Source organism: Rattus norvegicus, chromosome 10 (genome assembly GCF_036323735.1).
Source record: "Rattus norvegicus strain BN/NHsdMcwi chromosome 10, GRCr8, whole genome shotgun sequence".
Classification (NCBI taxonomy): domain Eukaryota; kingdom Metazoa; phylum Chordata; class Mammalia; order Rodentia; family Muridae; genus Rattus; species Rattus norvegicus.
Genome location: NC_086028.1, coordinates 15,144,946 through 15,161,639, shown reverse-complemented (window position 1 = coordinate 15,161,639; position 16,694 = coordinate 15,144,946). Strand labels below are relative to the sequence as shown.

Genomic DNA, 16,694 nt, shown 5'->3' with positions numbered 1-16,694 from the left:
GACTACAGAACATCTAACAGCCCAGTGAGCCAAACGGCAGCCATCCTTGCTAATACTTCGCTACAGGAGGAAGTTTTCTCTACAAGAGACATATCCGACACCAGGAGGTGTCAAGGACTGAATGTGAGGAACGAAAGCACTGGCTGTTGAGGGTTTGGATCCGCTCACAGGTCAGAGGTCAGAGGCGACTACACAAACGGGACACCCTCCCTGCTGCTCCATGGGCACCGTGCGTTTCAGACACCTGAGCGTGGCAGACACACAGTTGCTATGGGTGATCTATATTTGTCTCCATCAGCGAGTGCTGCGGGCCACTGGCATGCTTCAACATGCTGTGCTACATGGATGGTTGCTGTAATACTATGCACCAGCCATAGCCAAGGAGCATCTAGACGTGGCCTTTGTCCGGACTCTGGGCACAGCGCTCCTGGCAGGGTGGCACTGGGGGGGGCGTGGTCTGTTTTCCACAGTGAAGTCCATGCTGAGGATGCCACTCCTGAGGTGCGGTTGGTCAGAGATGCCTGGCCTGAGTGCTCTGCTAGTGCTGAAGCTGTCCACGGTCACCAATCCCAACAGTATGTCCTTTAGCCACGCCCGTATGGTGAGTCACTACAGCTCAAACCAGGACGCTCAAGCTTCAGGACTAAAGTTGGGCAACCAGAGAGAACACATCCCTTTCTCTGGCGTAGTGTGAAATGTATACTTCACAATAAACGGAATCTCAACAAAATGTCTCCTGAGTTCTGGTCTGTGTCACTTGACTGAACATGGCTGTGGGAACCACGGCCTATAGCCAAACTGGACAGAGGGTGTGGCTCACCTGGGACACCTGTGTCTCAGATGCCGTTTGGTCGAGACGATGGTCTCTCAGAGCTCAAGGGCCGCTCACAGTTTAACTCATCCATAGCATCGATTCCACAAGGCCTGGCCTGGCCCTGGCATCGGCCTGCCTCACAGACACAGCTGCCCCTCTCTGCCTGCCATCTCCCTGCAGGGCTGAGAAGGAGGACTTGCCCCTGACAAGCTTTGCCTCAAGTCGACCAGGGCTTCCCTCTTCAGCCTGCACTGCCGCCTGTGACCCGTGTCACCGAAAACACAGGTACAGAGAACCACAGCGACTGTTGGCACAGAGGATGTAAGGTCTAAGCAGAAAGTTGGCCTCCCGTTCGGCTGGATGCCGACTGCACAGCCCGAGGAAGCACAGCTCTGAGACGAGGCACTGTGTGGTGGCTCACTGAGGAGAGAGCACCTGATCCGTGCTGCGGGCCTTCTTCCCACTACCCCTTCCCATCCCAGCCCAGGCCAGTTGGGTCTGGCTCTGTCCCAAGGCCAGTCACGCCCAGCTCTGGCCTAGGTGCCAGCTGCCCCTTCCTTGAAGCTGGGGCCTGGACAGGCACTCTCTTCCAGGACACTGTGACATGCCTAGGTCAATCCTTTACCAGGAAGAGCTGGATTTCAGGTAATTTCTACCATCTCAAGGCCAACTAGTGGCATACCCTGTCCACCGACCACACCTGAACAGGACAACAGCATAGCATCAATCTGACCCATAAGGTGAAGAGGCTGCCTTCACCCACCTGGCCAGTAGGCTCAGGAACCTCCCAGTTGATCCTCCCTGCTGGGTCAGAGTGCAGCAGTGGGCATGGGCTCTCATGGTTGGGATGTGATCCCTGCCACACATGTGCTTGGCCAGGCCCTGGGGAAGGGGACAGGGATCCTGTGAAGCTTCAGAGCTCTCAGGTGGGCTGGGGCTTACAGTGAGATGTGGGATCTGGGGTGTGTGGCTGTCCTGCAGAACAGGTCTCACATGGCCTGTTGCCATGGAGACAATGGTCCATCAGTTCCCTGAACTCTGCATCCAGGAAGTTCCTAGACTTGCCAGTGCTAATCTGCAGGTGGCCTGTGTCCTTAGCACTAACACCCATCATGCTGCATGGATGTGGGGCCACCTTAGGAAGGTCCTGCTGCCTGAGGGACAGGGGCGGCCCAGGCTTCACTGACTGGGTCTCCGAGCCCTGTCCTCTGGGCCGTGGCCGATATGTATATAGTTTGTTGCAGACAGTCAGATATTCATTCTAATGGCTGCTCTCCTGTCAGTGCAAGTTGGAGACCCCACCATGGGAAAGAGGAGATTTTGGGGCCTCTAGTTAAGTAGAGACAGGATGTCTGGGACAGACGAGGATAGTGAGGCCTCTCAAGACTTTTAACTAGGCATCCTGGCTAACCACGGCAGACAGTGCGCCGCTCCAGCTGACTGATAGCGATGGACACACCAGAGGGGCAGCTGCACAGGTCAGCGTCTTCAGTGGCTAGAGGACTTGAGTGTCTAGAGCCAGCATAAAGTGTGACAGAGGTTGAGCCTGGTACCTCTCAATGGAGAGAGGCAGTGACTAACTCCTCTTCTCCAGCAGTGGGCAGTGTGAGCTGGGCAGGGAGGAGGAGGTGGCATACATGTAGGTCTTAGAGCTCCACTGGCTTGGGGTGGTGGGCAGATGGACAGCACCGCAATGTTGCATGCCCTTGGGTTAATTTTTAGGATGGAGCTGTCCCTGCCCTCATCCCCAATACAAGCTCATGAGCATCTGGGAAGAGAAGGCTTGTTTTGAGGAGTGAAGACTGGGGCCAAGGGTTCGTGCTGCCCTGGTGCCTATGACAACTTTCTTTGGGAGCACCTGCAAGAGAGACACAGCTAGAGTTCCAACGCCCAGGATGGGGCCCATCCTGGCCTAGAGGGAGGCCTGGACAGAAAAGGGAACCAGGTAACAAGAGGAACTGGCCCAGCAGTAGAGAGATGTTCTATGAGTCACCTGGTGACCTGCCCCTACCCCAGAGAAAGGAGGAAAGGAGGGACCTCTGAGAGCAGCGAGACTGATGCTTCAGTCACAGCCATGTCTGTGCTCACCTCATAATGGAAGTCCATGCAGGTCAGATCCAGCCAGCACTTATCCCCACGGACCTTGATGAGGCCCTGCAGAGGCAAGAGAGAGGGCAGCGTCAGTCGTGGGCTGGCAGTCGAGATACAAGGATCTTAAACAGGATTTACTTCTAGGAATGAGACGTGATCCAGCCCTAAAGCCCAGGTTGTTGTGTTTCAAAGAATAAGGGAGGGGCCTATTTCTTGTGGGAAGTACTCCAGGAGGTAAAAATCCAAACAGCTCGTGATAACCAGCGATGCACAGGCTCCTTCTGAGGTCTCACAGCAGCTAAGGCGCCCTCTATACAGTCAGGGCCTCTGTGTCCTTTGGGAAGCATGCTGGGAATGGAACCCAGGGCCTCGCCCGTTTTAGGCAATCATTAGGCTGCACCCATGGACAGTTCTGTGCTTTCTTTAAAGTCATTTTCTAGGCAGTTAGGAAGATAGCTCACTTAGTAAACTGTGTGGTGGACAAACATGAGGACTTGAGTTCAGTGCTCAGAATCCACATAAAGCGTTGGCCAATGGTCGAGCACACTTATAATCCCAGTGCTGGGGGTGGAGATGGACAGATGCTGGCCAGCCGCTTTAGCTTACTTGGGGAGCTTTGAGCCAATGAGGGATCCTGTCTCAAAGGAAGCAGGTGTCATTCCCAAGGGATGACACTCGTGGTTGTCCTATGACCTCAACATGCATGAATGTTTGTTCGATCTCACACACATATGCACCTACACACACACACACACACACATACACACACACACACAACACACACACACATATACACATGGGGGGGCTTACAGTATAAACATTAGGGTGTGAAATGGGTAATGCCAACCCTGAGGGGCAGAGGCAGGAGGACCCTGGAAGCTCACTGGCTGGTTAGGCTAATTGAGGAGCTCCAGGACCAGTAAGAGATGATGTCTCAAAAAAAAAAAAGTGTAGTGGATAGAAAATATCCCTCATCACCAGCACTGTGTGCACCCCATCCCCCACATGCACCTGCACACATATTGCACACAAATAACACAGAGCTATTACAATGCAGTTGTGTCTTTAATGAAAGAACTGAACCCTAAGATACAGATCTCACACTGCAGATACCCAGGACACCAGCAAGGACCCAGGACTCAAAAGTCTCAGTGGGGGATGGAAATGTACTTCTACACACATATGGCTGCTCTTACCAATGTGCCATGTTGATGGGAAGCCCAGGCTCAGGTTGCCAGGGTCCCCATGAGCAAGATGTACCCAGTGCTGAGGGTATTGGGCACTGGAGAGAGAAGACTCCAAAGGCACTTGTGTGAGTCGGATGAGACCTTGGGCAGAGCAGCTGAGAGGCGGGAGCAGCACCCAGCAGTTGGCCTTTATGGTTGTGCCTCACCCACCTCCTGTGCTGCCTACAGGTAACACTGGGCCGGTCCACCTTCCTCCAGGGATGCCATGGTCAGGTGGTTTGCTTGTAACTATCCCTGAAAAGCAGCTATCCCTGAAAGAACTAAAATCTTTTTTTTTTTTTTGGTTCTTTTTTTTCAGAGCTGGGGACTGAACCCAGGGCCTTGCGCTTCCTAGGCAAGCGCTCTACCACTGAGCTAAATCCCCAACCCCAAGAACTAAAATCTTAACTGAGATGCAGAGATTCAACTCCAAGGTCTATTATCTCCACACTAGTGAGAGAGAAGGTAAGGAAACAGCTTCAGAGGAGATAACCCAGCCTTCTGAGGTGGTGTAGCTACAACCACTCAGGAAAGTTCCTCTGACTCCACCCACTGCCCACCATGTATTTATGTACAGCCACCATCTACCAGTAACAATCGACATCCATCCATCCACCCACTACCAATTTACATATCACTCGTTCTCCATCACCAATCTATCTATCCATCCCACTAACCCATCCCCATCCTCCCATACACCATCTACTATCATCCCTGATCCATTCACTTACCTGTCGTCCAACCACTTATCATCCACATCATCATTACCCACCAATCAAACATCATCCATCCACACACCCACCCACCCATTTATCTATCACATTCTTCCTTCCATTTATCCATCCGTCCATCCATCCATCCATGCATCATCCATCCATCCATCCATGCAATCCATCATCCATCCATCCATCCATCCATCCATCCATTCATGTAATCCATCATCCATCCATGCATCATCCATCCATCCATCCATCCCATCCATCCACATATCCTTCTCCCAATCACCCACCCATCAATCATCTACCCAACATCCATCTGCTCACTGGTTCATCCATCATCAATCTACCACAAGCTTGCAGACTGGACTGAGTCTGTGGCCAGGAGGTCTGGGTGGGCATAAAAGAAGCCACATCATAGTGCAGGAGGGAGAAGAGGCAGGTCCACCAGAGACGTTAAGAAGAAAACCAAAGGGGATCTTAAGCAGCTATGACAAAGTGGCACAGGTAAGTGACAAAACAACAGAAATGTATTTCTCAGCTTGAGGACTGGAAATCCAAAGTGAAGGGGCTGGCATGGGTGGTTCTAGACAACTAGCCTCCATTGATAGCCTTACAGGGTGGACAGATAGGTCTCTGGGGACCCTTTCATTAAGGCACTCAGCATTCACAATGGTGCCCTCCACTGATAGATCAGGAGTTATGAGGCCCCTGCTCACATCAATTTACTAGCAATCAGGATTTGAGCTTGCAAGGTATCGGGGTGACAGACAGCCTAGGGGAGAGGGTGTGCTGGCTGGTTTGATGTCAGTTTGACACGAGGTAGCATCATTTTGAAAGAGGCCACCTCAACTGAGAAAACTTCATCATATTGGCCCGTGGGCAAGCCCATGGCACATCTTCTTGGCTGATGATTGACGTGGGAAGGGTCCAATCACTGTGGGTAGTGCTGCCCCTGGGCTGGCACTCCTGAAGAGCAGCCCAGTACGCAGCAGTCCTCTGTAGTCTCTGTGCCAATTTCTACTGCCAGGCTCCTGTCCAGCTTGAGTTTGTGCCCTGACTGCCCTCAGTGAGGGACTGTGATCTTCAAGTGTAGGCTGAAATAAGCCCTTTCCTCCCCAAATTGCTTTTGGTCATGATGCTTTACCCGAGAAACTGAAACCCTTACTAAGATGGACAGGTATCCCTGGAGAGGACAGGGACTGCCCTGGAAGGGACAGCAGAGTGGCCTGCAGATGCTGGGGTGTGGGTGGGAGGTTTGCTAAGGGTCTGGAATAGAGAAGAAAGTGGGGGTAAACATGGGGAGCCAGGAGTCCCACAGAACCAAGGCCATCGGTGGAGAGTGAGGTTCACTAGAGACATCAGGCCATGTTGATTATAGCACAGCAGGCTGCTCAGAGAGCCCATTATCCATGGGAAGCCCACAAGAATCTGTCACCAGACTTCTTTGTAAAGTTGGGACAACTGTCCACTAGCTGAATGGGTTCGTCTAGGCTTCCTGGCCACCATTCTAACAGAAGCCAGCACACTGAAATCAGGTGAAACAGCACTTCCCCAGACATGCTGAGAGCAACAAATGACCTTCTCGCATTAGGAGGGCGTGAGGCACTGAGGACCTCAATAGGGCCTGGTGACACATAAGTGGGCTGTTTTGTCCTCTGGCTGCTCTGGGGTCAATAATGGCTTCTTCGGCCATCCAAGCAAGGTAACCTTGGCAGTGTGGGTTTGTGCAGGATGCAGGACATGTCTAGTTCCAGACATGCTCACAGAGGGAGCCCAGGAGACAGGTTAAGTGGTAGTCCTGACTTGAAAGAAGGGGCTGTGGACAGATACAGATGCCGTCCTGAGCCCCTGTAAGAATAGTGTTCAAATGTAGCCACTGACACCCAGGAGACGGGGCCAAGTGATCACGAGGGCACTGGGTCCAAGTGATCACAAGGGCGTTGGGGCTACATGAACTTAGCCAGCGCCTATGGGAATGAGTGAGTATTCACACCTGGGCCACATGTGACACGTGTGACACTACCTAATGGGTATCTGCTTGTGAAGGCTGGTTTTAGAGGGAGCACTCTCTCTCAGAAGCAATGTCTCCAGGGTGTCACAGGCCCCACAGGGCTCCTAGCAATCCTGACACCACAGGGGAGCTGTGAGCACCGTGTTGAACTGTGCTTTGCCTCCTAGGAGCACTCTATTTAAAGACTGGGAGGATGAGTTACTCAGACAACCAAGTTACCTCTTGGGAAACAAAAACACTCAGACTGTAAGCCCTGCGGACGGCATCCAGTGGAATTTCTGTCCTGTACAGCCATGGTCACAGGAACGCGGTGCTGCTGGGTAGGTCTGAACACTCCCAGCTCCGCAAAGCTCTATTCTGAGTGTCCGTCAAGTGGAATCGCTGGCTGCTGACAAAACAAGCCCACTGAGTGGGGAAGTGAGCGGCACCCTAAGGACTGACCCCGATGACCATGAGCTGCACAGTGCCCTGTACCCCCCAGAACCTGAGAGAGAGGGACTCTTTGGAGATTCACACCAGGAAAAGAGGAAAAAAACAAAATAATTAAAATGTCACTCAAACTTGGAGCTGAGATGAGACGCTTGGGAACCTGAAGCACTCTTCGGGAGCGGAGGACGTTGGAGCTCCTCCCAGCCACTCGCTCCTGCTGCAGATGTCAGACTTCCCACGGGCCTTTCTTTCAGAGTGTCAGAGGAACAAAGCCTTCTTTGAGCCTTTTTTCAGCCCAAAATTAATTTAGGGGGAAAAAATGGCACAGACAGGCCTTAGCATGCCAGACCTAAAGGGAGCCGAGTGACCTTCAGTCTCCTACGAGCCTCTTGCTTCACAGCCTGGGAAGGAGAGCATCATGATGCTGGAATGTTCCAGGCTGATGGGAGATACCTTGGGCTCACAGTGAGTGGGGACGAATGTGTTCCTGTCCAGCAGCTTCTGACTGCAATCCTGCTTCTCAAACACTCCCGGCTGGCAACAGAAGCCACCATCATGGAAAAGCCATGTCACCAGTCTGCTTTGGATGCCCATCTCTCTGACTTGGTGTAAGAAGCCCGTGGCCTGAAGAGGGCTGAGGTCCCCTTGTTGTTCAGAGCTATGTTGGCATATGTAGGAATGGGGCTCTGGGTATCGGGAGGAGCCGCTCCTCTCTTGCCAGAGTGAATTCCTGACGGGAATGCCCATGAACTCTGCAAGCTGTCAGGGGCGCACATCATGTGTCAGTGCTGGACTGCCCATCCCCTATGGCTTCCAAGGCCCACTCGTTTCCAAGCAGAGGGCACAGCCCACAGTCCCTAACCCTTGTGGCGTGGCACCTACCTTTAAAAACTTGGGCCAGTGACACTCTCAGACACAGTGTGTTATTGAATGAGCTCCAAGCTGCAGACCTCTCCTGGCTCAGCTCTACCAACACATGAAGAGATGGCACTGCCCTGAAGGACAAGCTCAGTGTGGGGAGTCCCTTGGGGCACCGAGAGTGCCCAGTCTGGGGCACCGTAATGAAGTGCTCTGGGCTCTGCAGTTTGACGACAAAGCTTTTCCCGTACAAACACTGCTCAGGGCCCTGGGATGTTTGGAGTCAGAGGGACCTGGGCATGACGACTACCCAGAACTTCTGGGCTGGAAAGGAACTCCCACAAGCATTAGGGAAAGTCCACCTGTTCACCCAAGAACCGAGAAAATGCAGCCTCCACGCAAACAGCCACATGCTAGCAGGTTGCCTGTGCGTCTGTGTGTGGGAATGGGTATGGCAGATGGACCCAGCACACAGTCCCTAGATGGTGGAGACAGGTGTGCTAAAAGCTCAGGGCGCACAGAGCTAGGCAGAGTCTGCAGTTTTACAGTTTGAGAACCTTCAGCTAAGATCTAGTTCAAAAGGACGGAGGCACCTCCTGTCCATTTGGCGTGGCTAGCTCAGATCAGAACCCGAGTCCACCAAGCCCTGGACACTCACAGTATGGTTTCGCCAAACACCACTACTACCTGCCTCAAACGAACTCCTGGTTTAAGAGGTTTACTAGGAGATGCGTGTGAAAACGGCAACAATTTCTACTATAGCTCATTACCTTGAAAGTGCAGTTGCTGCATAAGTAAACAATCTGCCTTGTTGTAAAAACATCGGTTTCCCTTCTAGAAGCTCTGGGCCTCTCTTAGCTGCTAATGCCTGAAGATTTGCTAGTTTCCCCGATGGTTTTAGACAGGTCTGATTCACCGTCTCCTTGTTGTCAAGCAACGCGATTCAATGGTTTCCTGCTGCCTGCGCCCACGTGGTCTGTACACGTGCGCATGAGGACATGGCCGGATGCAACAAAAGCACTTGAGAAGAGAGATACGCGGAGCTGCAAGGCTTTTGCCGCTACGCCCCTTGAAAAGGACCTCCGCACCTATGCATAATAACCTTTGATGGGCTATCGAGAACGGATGTGCTGGGCTGTGAGGCTTTAAGCCTCTGAGGGTCACGGGCTGTGTGAGACAAACAGCTGTTGAATGGGGACCTGAAGAGGCTGCCAGGGGCCAGCCTGGGCCAGCTATATGAGAGGCCTGCAATTGGGGATCAAAGGTCATGACACAGCAGACACGGGGTCCAAAGATTCCCGCGATGTCTCGGAGCAGGGTCAGAGGTCAGCCCTTCTGAGTGTCCTGGGGGTTGATGGGTAAGCAGGAAGAAAGACCCCTTTCTCTAGCTCTGCCCACGCTAATGCAATAAAGCCAATTAGAATGATTGCTCTCATTTCTGAGTTAGGATGCCCAGGACGAGGGAAATGGCAGGGACATCCGTTCCGTTCTGTCTTCACAGGCTCACCCTGCATTCCAGCATTTATTTCATTATATTTAATACGATTTCACCAGCGGCACTCTAACTCCGAGAAAAGAGCCCGGCAACTTCAAAGCCTGTTTTTGTCTTGGTTCCTTAGCACCCGCTCTTCCCTGCTACCGATGTCTCCACCCTGCTCGCTAACTGTTCAGAGCCGCCCACGAGCCCACACTTCCGTGGCCTGAGCATCATCTCCTGAAGCATCCTGGGGGGCGGTGCACGCTAACATGGAAACTGCTTTTAAAATTATCCTGGTTCAGCCCGTTCAGAACAGTCACTGGGCCCGTCGACGTAAGCACAGCCAGCCTCCTGGCGAACGGAGACTTGGCTTTGCAGCAGTCTTGGAGACCCCACCTCCTAACAACCTGGGGCTTGGGGCCGAGTGGCCTTGCTCTGAAGTAGACACGAGCAGAAACAGATTTCCTTCTACATGAAAAATGCCCCACGAGAAAACGTTTCAGGGTTTCTCCGTGTGCTGCACATCTGGCCCCACCTCAGCCCATAAGCATGATCTGCAGGCCCCATGCTGCACTCTGTCTAGCAGGGGATGAGTGCCACTCAGAGCTGACCAGGTGCTTTTTGTTGTCTCCATGACTGCTGTCCACTCCTGGGACCTGTTGGTTTTTGTGGCAGCTGCTGAGGAAGCTCTTGGACCACGCTAGTCAAGGTTTAGAATATTTTGGACACATTGCAGGCAGCCCTGGGGGCAGTCTCTTGCCTCTCCAGCAGGAGCTGCTCTATGGCTAGCTCCTTCCTCCCAGAATGTATCTCCCACTTAGTTCTCAGAGGCACTTGATTACTTCCCCTCCCACTCACTGCCCAGGTCTTCTCTGGCTACCTCTGCTCTTTGCTGAGTTGTCTAGGTTCTGAGAAGTCCCCTATGGCCCCAGGTCCTAAGTAGGATGAGGCTTCTTAGACTCTGTTAGTGGGCAAGAACCACAGCAACTCTCAAGGTAATACCTACCTGGCTACTCCATTCACGCACAGCTGCTCTTCTGAGTCTTGCCCAAGTCCTCCACCCAATGGCTGCCACTGGCCCCTTTCCTGCTCTCTGGACACACAGTGTTACAGACTCACGCACTCACTGAAAGGCATGATGCAGTCGCTGCGGCCTGCATCTCGAAGCATCCAGTGTATGAGCAGGCTCAGGACACGCTCTGACAGAAGGCTTGCTGCGGTTTACAGGGAACAGGTACACACACACTGTGTTTGACTTCTGACATAGGCTGCTGTCAGGAATCTGGAAGTCTGACAGGATGTGGGCATTTCCATTCCCAGGGACAATTTCTCTGCTTCCTTTCTGGTCAGTTCTATGACCTACTGATGTCAAGACCATCATGGTCCAGCTCAAGGGTCCTGTCTGACCAGGGAAGTCCCCTGAAGGAACACATGCTCCAGGAGCTCCCAGTCTGCCTGGCTGTGCACTGTAGGTCTGGGTGGTAACCATGTAGCTACCTTCCCTTGTGCATTACTTCACTCTGTTGTAATATATCCATTGGTTCTTAAAAGATTGGCACATGGAGGTCTCCAGCATCTGGCCACTCTGGGCAAAACTACAGGATACCTGTAGCTCTGGGCCTAGAGGACACATTCCTGAGGGTAGCATGGCTAAGGTCAGCTACACATATTCCCTGAAACAGGACTTTCTGTCACAGGTCCTCAGCGGCAGACACTACCATGCTTGCTGTTCCTATCCTTTTTTTTTTTTTTTTGGTTCTTTTTTTCGGAGCTGGGGACCGAACCCAGGGCCTTGCGCTTCCTAGGTAAGCGCTCTACCACTGAGCTAAATCCCCAGCCCCGTTCCTATCCTTTCTGAAAGGCACAGTCTCTCTTGGCTTCCCCACACACCTACCTTTGCAAAGAAAACACATTCTTTTACCCTTGTTTCTATGGTTACAATGTGTGCTCTACATGTTGTATGTCAAAACTGTGTGCCACAAATGTTTTCCCAGTCTGTGGTTTGCCTCCTCACGTTTCCAGGGGTCTTTTAAATCAATGAAGTATAGGACCTTTCAACGTTGTCTTTAATGGCTCTATGCGACCCCTCCAGCACTGTCCAAGGGATGGCTTTGCTTGCCCTGCATTGCATCAGTGGTCTGGATGGGTGCCCGTGAAGAGCAGTGGATGCAGCCTGCTCCTGGACTCTGTTCTTCCTCTGACGTTTTTCCACCTTAGACTGAAACCACACTTCAGCTTTGAGATGAGCTCTAAGATTAGCATAACCCTCTAACTTTGTTCTTTTTTTAAAAAGGTCCTCTATATTTCATACCCAATTCAGAATCAGCTAGTCTTTCTAACACGGGCCACTGGTAACAACTGCCCTGAATCTGTAGCTAAACGTGGGCGAGCCAAATGCAACATTGAATCTTTCTGATCCACAAATGTGGTCTGTTTCTCCATTTATAATCTTTGAAATTCCTTTCAGCTACATTGTATAGCTTTTAGGACACACATCTTAGATATCCTTAAGCTGATTTACTATAAGGCTTTTGAGGGGCTTTGATGCAATAGATAACACTCACTCCCCCCTTTTTTTTTTAAATTGTGTAATGGTTTGTTGACAGTTTGTGAAACACTGGGCTGGAGAGACGGCTTGGTGGTTAAGAGCACTGACTGCTTCTCCAGGAGACATCATTCTTGGCACTCGAATGATGGCTAATAACCATCTGTAATTCCAGTTCTGGGATATGATGCCCTCTTCTGGCCTCCTCCAACACTGCACATACACAGTGCACAGACACACATGCAGGCAAAACACCCAAACACATAAAATAAAAATAAATCTTAAAAAAATATGTTAACCTTGCATCCTAAAACCTCACATTCATTTTTAATAGTTACTTTTTAGATTCCTTTCTGCCCTTCTTGTCCCTCCCTTTCCCTTGTTTCTTCCCTCCTCCCTAGTGGTTGAGGAGAGATGGGGCAGGTCTCACGTAGCCTATGTTGGTCTTGAACTACACACACTGAAGAAGCTCTTGGACTCTTGATTCACACGCCTCTACCTTCTGAGTGCTCAGCTCTTACTGGGCCTCCTAAATGCACAGCCATGCCTTTGCACAACCTAATTTCTTGTTTTCCAAACTTGAGTCCCAATGCACTCTGGAGGAGTGGTCTCTGATCTCCTGAAACTGTTATGCTTGTTTGTTTGTTTTTTTTTTTTTTTTTTTTTTGGTTCTTTTTTTCGGAGCTGGGGACCGAACCCAGGGCCTTGCGCTTCCTAGGTAAGCGCTCTACCACTGAGCTAAATCCCCAGCTCCTTGTTTGTTTGTTTTTGAGATGGGATTTCCTTGTGTAGCCCTGGCTTTCATAGAAGTCCCTCTGTAGACCAGGCTGGCCTCAAACTCAGGGATTGTATTCCCGAGTGCTGGGATTAAAGGCGTCTCTTCTCTTCTCCTCTTCTCTTCTCTCCTCTCTTCTGTTCCCCCTCCCTCCCCTTCCCTCCCCTCCCTTCCCCTCCTCTCCTCTCCCCGCCCCTCCCCTTCCCCCCCTCTGGGGCAGGGTCTTTGTATATACCCTAGGCTTCAGCTTCCTAGGTGCTTGGGTTACAGGCAAGCTGCAATTGTGTACTGAAATACTTTTTTTATCTGCTGTGATGATAAAATGGCTCTTTGTCTCTATTTCGCTACTGTAGCAGATGACATGAGCTGATTTTCAAAGGTTAAGCATCCCCAAGATGAACCTGTATCTTTTTATTCAAGATTTCACTGGCCAGTCCTTTGAGGGTTTCTGTGTCTCTGTGAGGGCCCTGGCCTCTGACCTTCATCTCTGTGTCTTCACGAGCTTTAGGGTGGCTGCGGTGCTGGTTGCCATAGGCACTCAGGGACCATTGCTCCTCCAGTGTCTTCTGAAGCATCAGTGCAGGATTGTTGCTATTTCCTCCTGAAATGTCTGACAAAGTTCACCGGTGAAGCCAGCTGGGGTACGGATTCTTTCTGGAATAGTTTTTCTTCTGTTGATTTCTAATTCAATTTCTTTAACAGACACAAAACTATCCAGGTTTCCTGCTTTCTTTGTCTTGTTTTTGGTGGCTGTGTTTGTCAGTGGATCTGTCTGTCTCGTCTGAGCTGTCAAATCTGCAGGCCTAAAGCTTTTGTGACATTCCAGGTGACCCCGAGGCAGCATTTCAGACACACATGCTGACCCTGGGGATGCTTTCTCAGGAAGTCTTCGGTCACGTGCTGGCTGCGGCTCAATTCTGACCTGGAAGCTATTGACCTTGCAGGTTTCTGTCTTCACTTCAGATGCTGCAGTTTCCTGTGTGAGAGTGGGGAGCATCAGAGGGCACGACCTGTGGGTTGGGAGCTAGGGACAAACAGATCTGGAGTGGGAGGTGTGCACATGTGCGTGCGTGCGTGCACACACACACAGACACACATGCACAAATGTGCACACACATACGCACATATGTACTCGAATACACACAGAATGCATGCACACACATGCACACACACGCAAACATGCACACATACACTCACATATGTACACGTACACATAGATATGCATGCATGCACACATAGGCAATGGTCAAGGCTGTGTCTATTAACGAACAGGAAGTTGAGTCTGAACAGGTTGTGCAGGGCCTCACCACTGTTTTCTTACAGCCTGTGGGTTGGGATCACCTTAGCATGAGACACAGAATTCTAATCTTCACATCATTGCGGATTCTGACCCTTGACCTCTTATCCCTCCTTCCAGGAAAAATGATATAAGACCCTGCATCCAGGCACAGCCGCCATTCCCATTGCGTAGAGAGCCTACTGTTGGGCCTATATGCTATTCCATGGAAACCTAGAGTCCTAAATTCTTTGTGGTTGTTTTGAGACAGGGCCTTACTGTGTATAGACCAGGCTGGCCTCAAACTCAGAGATCTACCAGCTTCTGCCTCCGAAGTGCTGAGCTTAACAGTATATACCATCAGGTCTGGCCAAGTAGTAAATTCTTAACTTGTAAATTGTGAAGCAAACATAAGGCAAACAGTATCAGAACTAGCATGTTATGTGCCTATATGGAAATGTCACGATGAGACCTGTTCTATTATACAGTAAATATATGCCAATTTTAAAATTAAATATATATAAAAAACCCCACCCTGGCAGCACAAGCTGTTTAAGAACAGCAGAGAGACAGGAACTGTGTGGAGACCGCTGCCAGCTCAGGGCACACTGCGGGGATGCAGCCCAAGCCAGAAGCAAGGTCAGGAGTAAGGACAGCCCCTCCGCCCCTGACCTGACAGCTCCTTTCACTTGTTATTTACCAGAGTTAAATGTTCTCTGTCTCGTCTCTACCCTCACAGGCCCACATTACCTTGCTGAGGAAGCTCACAACAGGGCAGGCTCTCCAGGAAGAGAGGCGTGTGTAGCACATGGAGGAGGGACTGCCACCCACACACGCTCCTCCAAATGGAGGCTGGAGGAGGGGGCGGCGTACAGAGAGGCAGGTGCTCAGCCTTTCCACATTCTAGGGGTCAATATGAAAAGCAAGGGGTCTCTCTCCCCCTGGGTAATGTGCAGGCCTGAGAATTCCCGGCAACAAGGATGCTGGCTCCATTCCCAGAATCTCAGCAATGGAGACTGCTTGCCTGTCACTCGGCACAGTTCATCGGGGTGGGATAACCAAGGACAGAGCTGGTTCTAGAGTCTGCAGGGAAAACCCATCTCTGGTGCCGGGACTCTGTCCCGTGGCCTTAGACGAGGAGCTAGGGTTAGACCAACAGGCACTCAAAGCACTGCTGGATGAGGAGCATATAAACCTCACTGCAGGCAGACACACACACGTGCGCGCACACACACACACACACACACACACACGTGCACGCACACACACACACGCACACGCATGCATGCACACACGAACGCACACGCACACGCACGCACACACACACACACACACACGCACACACACGAACGCACACGCACACGCACACAAAATCTAACAGAAGCACAAAAGAATTAAAGAGGAAAAAGCATCACTACAGGCAATCTACTGCCTGAAACGCTGGCTTGACACCCATGTCACTACCGTTTCCTGAAGTAGGAAGTAGGAGAGCCTCCGCCTCGATGTGGCGGAAAGCGATGCCCTAAGAAAAACATCACAGTCTGTTGGGATGGAGGCGGGAGACCTTCCTGGAGTGAGGGAGCCACGTGAGACTTCACTACTCTTGCAGTTGAGAAAGAGGAGGGCAGGGACTCTGTAGAGCCACTGATGCTTTCCCCTGTCCCCGATGGCCACAGCCCCACCCTGCAAGGCCGGGAAGCCTGTGAGCACCATCGAATCCAGGACTCTAAGAGGAGGCAGCCTGGTGTGTGGCACAGAGGGGCACACAGCACTTCTGGAACTTTCCCTGAGGTCCTGATCCTCAGAGACCCTCGTACAAGGAGCCTACCTCCCCCGAGGGCTGCCCCTGTCCTGTGTGGGGAAACTGTCAGGAGTTAGTGACTACTGCCAGCACTCCCACAGCAGTGCGGGTCACTGGGCTTGGGATAAGCATCTGTGACCTGGGTATGCATGTGTTCTCCCTGCAGTAGGTCACCCTGACTGGCCCATTAGCAGTAGGCTGTCCCCTAATACCACCTTGATTTCAATGGCACCAAGAACCAGAAGGGGAAACAGATTCTTTCCTGTCTCAGAAAGGATCCCTTCTGGCCTACTCAAAGAGGCCAGCCCTCTGTGTGTGCATCTCTGTGTGTCTGTATGTGTGTGTGTCTGAGTGTGTATCTGCATGTACCTATGTGTGTGTCTGTGTGTCTGTGGTATGTGTGCATACCTGTATTTCTGTGTGTGTGTCTGTGTGTATTTAGTATGTGTCTCTAGATCTCTCTCGCTCTCTCTCTCTGTGCGTGTGCATGTGCGTGTGCGTGTGCGTGTGTGTGTGTGTGTGTGTGTGTGTGTGTGTGGTGTCCCTCATTTCAGGCTGAGCGTGACCTTATTCACAGATCCTTACATTAGGGTCCATGACAGCACTGGGTTGGACTGTCATGGAGTCAAGCTTTCTCTCTCCTAGAGTTTGTTTCCACACAGCACCATTGTG

At 51.4% G+C, this 16,694-nt stretch overlaps 1 protein-coding gene across 5 annotated transcripts in view; it reads right to left on the bottom strand.

Moving 5' to 3' along the window:
- Nucleotides 1–16,694, bottom strand: part of Lmf1 (lipase maturation factor 1) — a 94,234-nt gene that overhangs the window by 27,026 nt on the left and 50,514 nt on the right. For 3 of the 5 annotated variants that reach the window (XM_063269313.1, XM_063269312.1, NM_001427222.1), the window contains one exon: nt 2,903–2,968. In XM_063269313.1, coding sequence (XP_063125383.1) covers nt 2,903–2,968 — 66 coding nt within the window. Of the gene's footprint in view, nt 1–2,902; nt 2,969–8,918; nt 13,074–13,140; nt 13,922–16,694 lie in introns of those variants that run through there. The other 2 variants (XM_039087107.2, XR_010055201.1) reach the window with 2 other exon arrangements.